The sequence below is a fragment of the Microcebus murinus genome, chromosome 14 (assembly GCF_040939455.1).
Source record: "Microcebus murinus isolate Inina chromosome 14, M.murinus_Inina_mat1.0, whole genome shotgun sequence".
Classification (NCBI taxonomy): Eukaryota; Metazoa; Chordata; class Mammalia; order Primates; family Cheirogaleidae; genus Microcebus; species Microcebus murinus.
In genome coordinates, this window is record NC_134117.1 from 17,527,051 (window position 1) to 17,539,666 (window position 12,616).

Genomic DNA, 12,616 nt, shown 5'->3' on the forward strand with positions numbered 1-12,616 from the left:
GAACAATAAGTTCAATTTTTAGGTGACATTTCTAGAGAGAAGATTTAAGGGAATCAAATTTAAATAGAATACAAGCAACCATATAAGATTATTGGAAAGACAATGAAGAGCTAGCTGCCTTTAAACATTCTCTATCTGGTACCCTCCATCCCAATTCTTTGGGGAAATAAAATTTCTCACCTTTACTACAGCTCATCCCCATCCAAAAGTTAGACTTAGTCAGGAATCCGTCCTTTTCCCATCCTATATGATCTCTCTAGGGAATCCTTGCTTCAATTACCATCTATATGTTGGATCATCTGTTTTCAGGTCTAACCTTCTAACCACCATATTCAAGGATTTATATATCCAATTGCTTACTTGTCATCTCCACTTGATGTCCTACAAGTATAAGAACACATCCTTTCCTACATCTAAACAAGCCAAAAGAACCTGGTCCTCCTCCAAAGTTCTTTAAGTTTCGTAAATATACCCAGATGCTTAAGCCACAAACCTGGGAGTCATCTTTGATTCTTACTCACTTTATCCAGTCAATCATGAATTCTTACTAATACTTCTTTCAAAGGTCCTCTAAATGTTCCTTCTTTCCATCCCCACCACTACAATCCCAATCAAAGCCATTTTCATCCCTCACCTGGATTACACCAACAGCCTCCCCTCTTGCCTCTTGGTCTCTAGTTATAATTCCCTTCAATTCATCTCAAAGTAGCCAGAGTGATTAAAAAAAAAAATACATAATAAAGAATGCTATGAGGAAAGATAACACTTAATCAGGATGCATACAAAACTAAAATTTGTTATTTTCCTTGGTAAGTTTTCTTCAGCCAATTCTTTACTCTCATAGTTTTTGTTCTTGTGAAACATTTTAAAACACAAACTTAAATAATTCTTTATTAGGCAATATCACATCTTTATCTAGATATCCTGCACTCAATTTCTACCTTTAGTTACCATGACATCTTAATATAGCCGAGTCAAAACAAACTTTCCTTTCCTGTGAAAGTTTGTAAAACAAGCATTTTCTTTATAGCACAAAGAAAACATAGTAAAAATACTATTAGGACTGGAAAACTCAGAGAATGGAGGAATTACTTCTAATAATTCACGTCTCCATTCCATTATAGCACAGACTTCATTATAGGATTTAGCAATAAAAAACCCAAAACACAGTAATTTAGGGTTTTATAAATCATAAGTATAAACCATATAAACTATACTGAAGACATTATTAACTCTATAAAATGCTTTGTTGTATGTTTTTATGCACCTATTTTTGCATACCTTATGCATGTTATTTGCTGTTTCAAAGTTTTCTTCTAGAAGATTACATAGTGAAAAGTCATTTATCTTGTTCCACATTTTTATGGTTTCATGACACTGCAGACTGATTTCAGGTACAGCTTAAGTTACATGTAGCACTGGAACTCTTTTAAAAGACTCACTGGTGGAACATTTACAAATATATTATTTACATTGAATAGCTTAAGACAGAATGAATAAAAAGTTACAGTAATTTTTATGTAGTCAAAATAATCAAAAATATAATTGAAGTTCAAAATCCCTTATTTGAAGGCTGTTTACACCTTTTATTTAGCCTTGAATCATAATTCAGAATAGCTAAGTATTTAATACAAGACCTGTAAGATATCAGTGGAAACCTTATTTACTAGAAGAAATATCCAAACTGTTACATACGTACTTTGTTGCATTCTTATTTAGCAACTACAAGACAACTTTCTGAACTAGGAGTTCAGAAAACACAGTTTTCTTAAAAACTTAAGAGTTTTGAGATGAGAGAAAAGAAAAATAAATATGGAAAAATTACACATTAGTATACTTTTCTATTAAGACTAATATTAAAATAAATTATTTGATCCACACATATAACATTCTCTTTAGTGGTGGACACCAAGTTTTAAGTATTAGCTAAATGGACAGGTTTACTGAATAATTTCTTCAAAATCATAAAAAGAAAATGGCATAGATGGCTGATGCATATGCTACTTGTATATTAATATGATCAGACCAGTGGAAGGTTAAAGTTCTCCATATAAATAGCACCAGTGATGATAAAAGACAAACTACATAACACAGGAAGTCTAAATAATGATAGTCACTAATAAAGTACTCACAGATTCTAATTAGACTTTCCAAATATGATGATTTTTAGGAGTACAAGCAAATCCATAAAATGACATTTAACTATTATTCCATTTACAATCCTTACTAGGATTATTAGCTTAGAGGTCTAATAACTTACACAAAGACTAAATCTCCCCTCTAGCCAAGCTAACACCAGTGTGGCAAGTGAGAAAAAAAATTTCCTTTCTCAAGTCTTTTCACTTTCGTCTGTCAGAAAATTGACATAATATATTGATTTTGTTAGAACAAGGAACTTCACTGACATCTGGAAAAAAAAAACCAAAACCTGTCATAATAAACATATCTATAATGTGAAAGAATATCTCTCTCAGCATATTTCTGTTGTACACTACAAACTGCAAAACCCATATATGATAGCTCTGTCTACTCTCAAGGGTAGAGATGATGACTCTACCAAACTTTATAATAAAGTTCCCTTACTGAAATACTATAAACCAGGGGTTCTCAAACTTTTTAAACAGGGGGCCAGTTCACCATCTCTCAGAGGGTTGGAGTGTGCGCACTGTGGGCCTGGGACCAGTTGGCTGCTAAGCAGGACAGGCAGCAGCAGCCAAAACAGCCGGAGGCAGAATAAATGTGCTAGGCGGCCCTCATGTGGCCCGCCCGCCTTAGTTTGAGGACGCCTGCTATAAACTATGCAGGTGAAGTCTTGGGTCACAATCAGGTATTTAAATCCAAACAGTAGGCTGGGCACGGTGGCTCACGCCTGTAATCCTAGCACTCTGAGAGGCCAAGGCGGGAAGATTGCTCGAGGTCAGGAGTTCGAAACCAGCCTGAGCAAGAGTGAGACCCCGTCTCTACTAAAAATAGAAAGAAATTAATTGGCCAACTAATATATATAGAAAAAATTAGTCAGGCGTGGTGGCACATGCCTGTAGTCCCAGCTACTTGGGAGGCTGAGGCAGCAGGATTGCCTGAGCCCAGGAGTTTGAGGTTGCTGTGAGCTAGGCTGACGCCACGGCACTCACTCTAGCCTGGGCAACAAAGTGAGACTCTGTCTCAAAAAGAATAAAAAATAAATAAAAATAAATTCAAATAGTTTATACTTAGCATGTTAGTGAGATAGTTAACAAGTACATACAAGAATACTTAACAAGTAAATAAAGAGTACATAACAAGCACATAAAGAAAAAGTACATACAAAAGAAAGTGTGCATAGGAATTTGTTCATAGTGTTTTAAACTATAGTCTGGCCCTCCAACGGTCTGAGGGACAGTGAACAGGCCCCGTTTAAAAAGTTTGAGGACCCCTGAGCTAAGATATTTGGTACCCTATCTTATTCTCTGGTACAGGCAGAAGGAGATTTTTCTTCACAATTCATTTAAGTTAGATTTGACATATTTTAGGAATGTATTCTTCTCCTGTTTATTTTGGATTATGTCATTTGCTTTCATATAATTTGAATCATGCAAGAGTGACTATATACCTTGATTTGCCTGAGACAGTTCTGATGTATGGCTGTTGGTCCAACATCATTATTGATAGTGCCCCCTTTCCATTTAAAAGGGTCCCACTCTTTATACTCTGAATTACTACTCATTAATATACCATTTTCAATTCTGTAAGCTGAATTTTTGACTCAATATCTATAGCTTAGAAACCAAACAACCTTATTAAATGTGGGCAAAGGACATGAACAGAAATTTCTCAAAAGAAGACAGAATAAAGGCCAACAAACATATGACAAAATGTTCAACATCTCTAATCATCAGAAAAATGCAAATCAAAACTGCAATGAGATATCACTTATCTCCAGTAAGAATGGCCTTTATCAAAAAGTCCCCAAACAATAAATGTTGGCATGGATGCGGAGGCAGGAACACTCCTACACTGCTGGTGGGACTGCAAACTGGTTCAGCCTCTGTGGACAGCAATATGGAGATACCTTAAAGCAATACAGGTAGATCTACCATTTGATCCAGCAATTCCACTACTGGGCATCTACCCAAAAGATCAAATGACACTCTACAAATGGGACACCTGCACTTAAATGTTTATAGCGTACATTCACAATCGCAAAGGTGTGGAAACAACCCAGGTGCCCATCAATACATGAGTGGATTAATAAAATGTGGTATATGTATGCCATGGAGTACTATTGAGCTTTAAGAAACAATGGTGATATAGCATCTCTTATATTTTCCTGGATAGAGCTAGAACCCATTCTACTAAATGATGTATCTCAAGAATGGAAAAACAAGCACCACATGTACCCACCAGCAAATTGGTATTAACAGATCAACACTTAAGTGGACATATAGGAATAACATTTATCGGGTGGGGGCAGGTGAGAGGGGGGTGGGGGGCATGGGCAATATACGTGTAACCTTAACATTCGTACCCCCATACTATGCTGAAATAAGAAATAATAAAAAAAGAAATAACTCAGATAAAAAGTAAAAGGTTAATATACCAATTATCACAGAAAAACTAGATAATGATGTTTATCCATTTTAAATGAGTCAGACTGTATAATGAGATAAATTAGAAATTTATGACTACATTTTTTTGGAGCTCATTCCAATTGTATCATTTACCCCCCCCCCTTTTTTTTTTGAGACAGAGTCTCACTCTCTTGCCTGGGCTAGAGTGCCATGGCATAAGCCTAGCTCACAGCAACCTCAAACTCCTGGGTTCAAGCGATCCTCCTGCCTCAGCCTCCCAGGTAGCTGCAACTACATGCACGCGCCACTGTGCCTGGCTTTTTCTATTTTTGTTTGGCTAATTGCTTTCTATTTAGAGATGGGGTCTTGAACTCCTGAGCTCAAGCAATCCTCCCGCCAGAGTGCTAGGATTACAGGCGTGAGCCACCACGCCCATCCTTGTTTACCTTTTAATATAAAGTTTTATGTGTATTTCCCCTTCATGTATCATCTACTATTTCCATTTGTTATCCATCAAGTTCATAAATTATTTAGCATCTCCTCCTTTCTGTATGAAATAATCATCTGGAATTTTAAAAGTAGTAAACTCCTATAAATAAATGAAGTACTGTTTGACATTACCATTGGCATTTTGCTGCTACATATTAAGAAAAAGCAAAGGGGTGGGGAACCTGCGGCCTCAAGGCCACATGTGGTCCTCCAGATCCCCCAAGTGGGTCCCTTTCACCAAATCCAAACTTCACAGAACTTAAAGGATTTGTTCTGTAAAATCTGGATTCAGTCAAAAAGCTGCACTCAAGGATCCAGAGGGCCACATGTAACATCTTCTGATATTCTTGTGTTATTTCCTGAGCTTCATGAGAGACTAAACATAATTTCTTCAAAAGAAATGAAAAATTTTGGATATGCCAATTAGTCCCATTGTGATTTCAGGAAAAAATATTAGCTCATATGTAGTCCTTCAACAATATTCCTTATTATACTAAAATTATTTAAATATTAAGTATCTTGGTTTCACAAGGATGTCCTAATTAGAGTCCATTCTAGTTTCTTGGTAGAAATAATGAAATTCATAGGCTCTTATAAGGTGGTAGCCATACAGAGGACCTATATTTTATAGTTCTTAAAAAGTTTTTATAACTCATCAGCTATATACTATTTACATGTAGCATCACTTCTACACGTAAGATTATGATCATTTTATACTTCTGTTACAGATTAACATAAATAAAAGTAGAGGAACCAAAATCCTTTAAAAACTATATCTATTTTCAATTTAAGAAACAATAACCATATTTTTTCAAGAAAAGACATTCAGTTACTACCTTTAAAGTTCAAGTTCTATCATCTTAATATATAAACACACCTGGATATGAGATTTTAAAAAAAACACACATACACACAAGCTCTAGGTAGAGCTGTAATAAACAAATTCCTTTTATAAAGAAAATTTTAACTGAAAAGCCACAGTAGATGGAAAAAAGAAGAAAGGATATTACTTGGTAAAATCCAGTGACATCTACAATAGTTTTACAGCACATTTAAACATTCTAGGGTTTTATATCTTCACCTGCCTTCCATTGCTTAGTTGCTCCTTATAAAACTGCCAATTACAAACATAGTTGTAAACCTCAAACCTAGTCCTGATCTTAATTAAAAAATGTTTTTGTTTAAAATACAATGCCCAACTAAATGAAAAAAAAAAAAAAAAACCTAAGCAGCAATATGTAATTATAAATAATAGTTACTCATTATATGGGAAGTGTTTTTAGGATGATATCTAGAATGCACTTGCTTTCTGAGTTTCCTCAATAATCAAATTGGCTTACACCAACAATACTGCTAAGTCTTAAAAGCAGTAAAGTGAAAGAAAATGTATTAAAGAGCACATCTTACAGATCCTTCCATTGAACTATCAATGACTTCTATGCAATGTGCCTCTTTTCTATAACTATATTAACAACTACCAAGAAAGGAAAGATGAGATCAAAAGTAATGATACTGAACTTAACTGTTTGAAGCCAGTGCCCCACATGTGGGGAAAAGTGCATTTAGTTCAGCAGCAATACAGCACAGTGTGAAGATATTGTGCTTGGACGCAGATATTCCAGAATTGAAAGATGTACAAGGCAAGTCAAGATATAAAACGATAGTACACTGTTAAATAACCTTGAAACGTACATATATTGCAGTTTTCAAAGAGAGACATTCATGTCATTGTACAAGGATAGGGAGAAATCCTTAAAGTTACCTATTGTAGTTTATGATATAATAAATACATATCTATATAGCATTATATATACATATATAGAATGTGTGTGTTTATATGTACTTTATTTGCCAAATTATTCTGTTAGTTCTTGTGAATCTGCAACTTTCAGGAATGAAAAAGCTCCTTTTCACTATAAGTTTTTGTTCCCCAAACTTAACAAAAAATATTTAGACTAAAAAAAGGTCTTAATACCCTCCCCCTACTCAAAGACTCACTTCAGGTATTCTGCTTTACAACTCATTAGAGAAGCATAATTAAAGAAATATGAGATTTTGACTGTATCTTTTCACTTTGCCGGTTGTTTTAACAAGCAAATACCTTTTATTAAACCAGCTGATGCAAATTCTTTAACAGAGGATATAAACTCTAGATTTGACTGATTAAAACAGAGCAAATCAAAACCAAAAAATAATAACAACAACAACAATCCAGTGATTTACTCTGACTGTAAACAATACATAAAATTTAAATCTCAAATCTCAAAATAAGTTAAACAAAAATTCTACCTTCAGGGCCTACAATACTATAAAGATATGACAATTGGCAAGGGGAAAATATATATATGAAAAGTTGCAACAAAATTGTTTGCCCATTATTTTTCCTAAGAGAAAGTATATCTAACTATACTACCTCTGTCCCTTAAATTTAATAACTTCATAATTTGTTGGCAAATGTTTTAAGCAAACTGGCATATCAGATTACACAACAGAAAAACATCCATCAAATTCAGCAAAGAAAACTTATATAAGCCTTTTGTACAGAATTAAAAAAAAAAAATCTAAATGGCTATGATTCCTCTATTAGCAGAAACACATAATGCAATCTTTATAAATCTGCCATATATATCAATATCTACATAAATAGATACAGATATAGATATGAAAAATTAATGGCAGTCTATTTTTTAACAGTGTGTGGGACCAGTAGATTTGTATCAGACCATGGCACGATATGGACCCTGCATCTTTAGGAACTGAATGATGAAAGAAGGCCCCCCAGCAACAATCTGAGGTGGAAGGTGGCTGAGTGGACAGTTCTCAATACTCATGATTGAAAGCTTGCTGCAGAGAGCAAGCTCAAAGGGAAGGCTATGCAGGTTGGGGTTGTCATTCAAATACAGTTCTTCTAGGTTCTCCAGTGTACCTGTTTAAAAAAATCAAATCAATTATTACTTTAAAAAAAAATTAGTTACTCTTTCAAAAGTTCAACTGGGCACGATGCTATCCTAGGCATTACATATACTTAGTACACATTTCCTCTTATTCTCTTATCTTAGTTTTAAAATCCTCTACAACCATGGATCTCAAAGTTTGCTGCATATTTAAATCAACTGGGGAGATTTAAAAAACTCCTGATATCCAGGTCACAGTCCATATAACTAAATCAGAACCTCTTCCTTTATGGTCTTCAAGCTTGCTGAGCTTTTTTAAAATACACATGGGTCCATCTCCAGAGATTCTGTTTGGGACAGTTTGGCGCATATATATACACACACGTATATATATATGCCTATCAAACTCCAGAGGTAAGTATATTATATATTCAGTGCCTATAATCACTTTTATGTTGTAGACAATGTGAAAATTTCTCATATTAATAAATTTCTCATGAGGAAAGTTTTTGTTACTTCATGTAAACTTTCCCTAAGGGAGTTATCACATATTTGACAGTAAGCCAAAAATCAATTTATATGGTCTTTTAAAATTTTTCTTAGACTATCTTAGGATATTTGTACTTTCTAGGAAAATGTCTCAAACAATTAAATGAGGTCAGCTAGAATAAATATTAAATATTTTAGAAATAAATATACTAGAAGTATATATTTGCCTCATGTGTTTCCAATTTTTAAACTCCAAAATTTGGAGTATTTGACAATGGCATTTATTACAAGACTAATGAAATAGCTAGCAGGTTAAAAAAAAATCTGTTTACATATAAGATATTATTTAATCTTCAGAATAACTCTATTAAAAGTTACTATTATCCTTATTTTACAGGTAAGAAACTTGAGGCTTAGGAAGTTTATATATCTTATCCAAAGTCACAAAGCCAATAAGCAGCAGAGCTAGATTTTGAATTGTCTATTATCTCCAAAACCACTCTGAACTACTGACCTATAGTGCCTATGAGACAGCACACTATACATGGGAGAACAGAATGCACAGAATTACTAATGTAAGAACTACTATTTGTTTACTATGTGACCTTCATCAAGTAACTTACTTTTTTGTAAGACAGGATTATAACCTGCATTACCTAAAATTCAAGGTGGTCATGCTGATTATATGAAATAATGGAAATGAAAACACTTGGAAAATGCTAAAGTACTGCCAAATATTAGTCAAATATTAATATTAATCCTCAAATCCCATAAAGAAATGTTCCTCTTTTTTTTTTTTTTTGAGACAGAGTCTCACTCTATTCCCCGGGCTAGAGTGCCATGGCGTCAGCCTAGGTCAGCAACCTCAAACTCCTGAGCTCCATCAATCCTTCTGCCTCAGCCTCCCAAGTAGCTGGGATTACAGGCATGTGCTACCATGCCTGGCTAATTTTTTCTATATATTTTTAGTTGGCCAATTAATTTCTTTATATTTTTAGTAGAGACAGTGTCTCGCTCTTGCTCGGGCTGGTTTCAAACTCTTGACCTTGAGTGATCCTCCCACCTCAGCCTCCCCAGAGTGCTAGGATTATAGGCGTGAGCCACCACACCCAGCCTAAGAAATGTACTTTTGGCAAAGACATTACTAATTTAATTCAAGCCTGTGTAATTTTTAAATTTGGAAGAAAGATAACATAACTCTTCTAAATTGAGATCATACATAAAAACTACTGGAAATATAAGTATTCTAAAACACTCTCAAATACAGTATTAACCTTAACATCCCATAAGGGAACCTAACCAAAACCAATCAAGCAATTAATTAAACCACTGGTATTCTATAAAAACAATCTTATGCCTGATGTAACCTTACAAAAACAGTAGATGGGTTGTATTTCTCTGAAACACTGCTTAAAGGCACAAGAGCAAATTATTAGTACAGAATCAAGCATCCATGGGGTTCATACCAATTTCCTCAGGAAGATGAGTGAGTAGGTTTTCTCCAAGGCCAAAATGTGAGACATTGGTAAGGTGACCAATGCCTCTGGGAAGAGTGGTCAACTGGTTGTTTGTCAAGATTAATTTCTAAAAAAGATGAACAAAATAAAAGACAGTTACATATAAATTTCCTACAACTGATGCAAATAATACATCTTAAAATAATACATCTACTAAACAATAAATTAATAAGAAAATTAGATTAGATAGGATGAGAATCACTTAATAAGCTATAGGTTTTTCTTTCAAAAACTACCATTCACTAGGAAACAAAAGCAGAGAGAGTATATGATCATAAAACTCAGCTCTAATGCTATAATAGGAAAATCTATCTGGTCCAAGAATTAGGTCAAAATCTTAAGAAAAATGTGTAATTTGGAACAGATTCCAAAAACTTTAATCATATAACTACAAAGCCATCAGGATAATATTTTACCTGTAAATCCTTAAGATAAGCAATTTCATTTGGCAAGGATTCCAATTTGTTCTCCTCTAAATCCAATTCTCTTAACTTCCTAAGATTTCCAAGACCATGGGGAAGCTTCTTTAGAAGATTGTTTGATAATATTAGAACCTAATGAGAAATTATTGACAATGTTCAGCAACTCAGGAAATGGATATTACCATTATGTGATAGTATTATCATTTATTAAACAATATTGATTTTCCAAACAGTGAATATGAAGGGTAATATTCACTTATGTAACATATATAAAATATTTAACTTACTAGTCATAAAAAAACCATAGTTATTAGAAATGGAATTTTATTTGATTATGCAAAACTAATAAAAGCAACAACAGAAGCAACTTAATTTTAACTAAATTAAAAAAAAGAAAATTATTAACTGTTTACACTAAGATTCATACAGTTAGTGTCTAATAGGTAACTGATTATTTATTTAAAATCACTTATAAACTATCACTTAAGGAAGATAATAAATGACTTCTAAACTGCCCCAATCATTCTACCATAGTTTTAATTTGTGGCGTATTTATTATACTGAAAGCCCCCCTGCAAGATATGGATGGGGGAGGGTGGGAAGAAGTTACAACTAGGAGGGCGCTGGGGAAAAATAATGTGTATGAAAGAGCAGTAAATAGAAAGATCTCCATAACATTCCAGCTAATTTTTTATGCCCATTTATTTCCCAGTTACAACTCTATGAAGTAAATAACATTATTGTTCCCATTACATAGCTTAGGAAACTGAAGCTTGGGTGGATTAAATCCATAAATATAGACAGAAAAAAAATCAGAATTGCACCCAGATCTGTTTGACTTTAAAATTCATGCTTTTAGTCATTACACCATACTATTTCACCTTATTAATATTAATATTAAATAAAATAGATATTTAAAAAACATGAATATAGAGGAATTTTTACAAAACAATATATTTGGTTGGGCACAGTGGCTCATGCCTGTAATTCCAGCACTTTGGGAGACTGAGGTAGGAGGATCTTTTGAGGCCAAGAATTTGAGACCAGCCTGGGCAACATAAGAAGATCCTGTCTCTACAAAAAATTTAAGAATTAGCCAGGAATGATGGCACACACCTGTAATCCCAGCTACTCAAGAGGCTGAGGCAAGAGGATCACTTGAGCCCAGAAGTTCAAGGGTGCAGTAAGCTATAATCACACCACTGCACTACAGCCTGAGCAACAGAGAAAGATCTTGTCTCTTCAAAAGTAAATAAAATTAAAAACCAATATATTTACTACTAGTAAGCTTTTTCATCAAAAAGATAAAAACTAGGAACTTAGAGGCAAGAAAAATCATCTCTGACTAAAAAGGTAACAATAAGATGATCTTTTATTATGGAAAAGAATTTTAAAAGAAAAAATTAAGGAGATGAGAAGAGGGCATTCTATATATTAGAAATGATAGGACTTAGCATACAGAGCTAGAAATACACACACTAGATTTCCAAAAGAAAAAAATTTAACTAGTAAATAAAATAGTAGGTAGGTAATTAGGATGAAAAAGTACAATAAAGTGTTCTGAATACTAGTCTAAGGAATCTATAATTATTTTGGTAGATAGTGGTGTCATAGTTAAAAAATATGTTCTAAAAGATGCTAAGTTTTAGTGACCTTTTTTTCCAAAGGTAAGTTATAGCACTCAAATTTACCAACTTTTAGTAAGAGTAGTTCAGAAGCAGTAAGCCTAGACTAAGTCAACACTTCATCACCCTAATACGGTTGTATGTTTAAGAAAGTTCTAAGATTTCCAATTGTAATCTCTACCCAAATAGAAATTCCTTATTGCAATGTGAAATTTTATAAAAGATAAAGTATAGATGGGTCTAAAGAGTTCTAAATGCTCATCTATACTCACCTCAAGGGAAACAAGACCAGACACATCCTCGGGGATCTTTGTCAGCTGATTAGTGGCTAAATTCAATTCTACCATACTGGTCCAAGTTCCAAAATCCAAGGGAAGTGATGTTAACTGATTGTCCTGGCAAAGACAAAAAGAAGCATCCAAGGTAGAACAACAAAGTTTCATATTTGCCTGTCTCTTGGAAACATAATTCTTAACTAAACAAAACCTTATTTCCCATTTTGATATCCAAATATAGACAGAAAAAGAAGCAACAAAAACTCTAAGCTCCCAAAACTTTTTATATAGTAATTAGGCTTTTATTCTGAGGTCTAACTGGCAATTTATTCCCTATGTCATTATTTGTAATGGAAAT

The 12,616-nt window shown here is 33.8% G+C and overlaps 1 protein-coding gene across 2 annotated transcripts in view; it reads right to left on the reverse strand.

Annotated features, from left to right (window-relative positions):
• Positions 1–5,956: 5,956 nt before the first annotated feature.
• Positions 5,957–12,616, reverse strand: part of SHOC2 (SHOC2 leucine rich repeat scaffold protein) — an 82,336-nt gene continuing 75,676 nt past the window's right edge. For both annotated transcript variants that reach the window (XM_012771248.2, XM_012771238.2), the window contains exons 6-9: positions 12,256–12,378; positions 10,353–10,490; positions 9,886–10,003; positions 5,957–7,962 (exon numbers count right to left, since the gene is read on the reverse strand). In XM_012771248.2, coding sequence (XP_012626702.1) covers positions 7,754–7,962; positions 9,886–10,003; positions 10,353–10,490; positions 12,256–12,378 — 588 coding nt within the window. In that variant the 3' untranslated portion in view covers positions 5,957–7,753. The remainder of the gene's footprint in view (positions 7,963–9,885; positions 10,004–10,352; positions 10,491–12,255; positions 12,379–12,616) is intronic.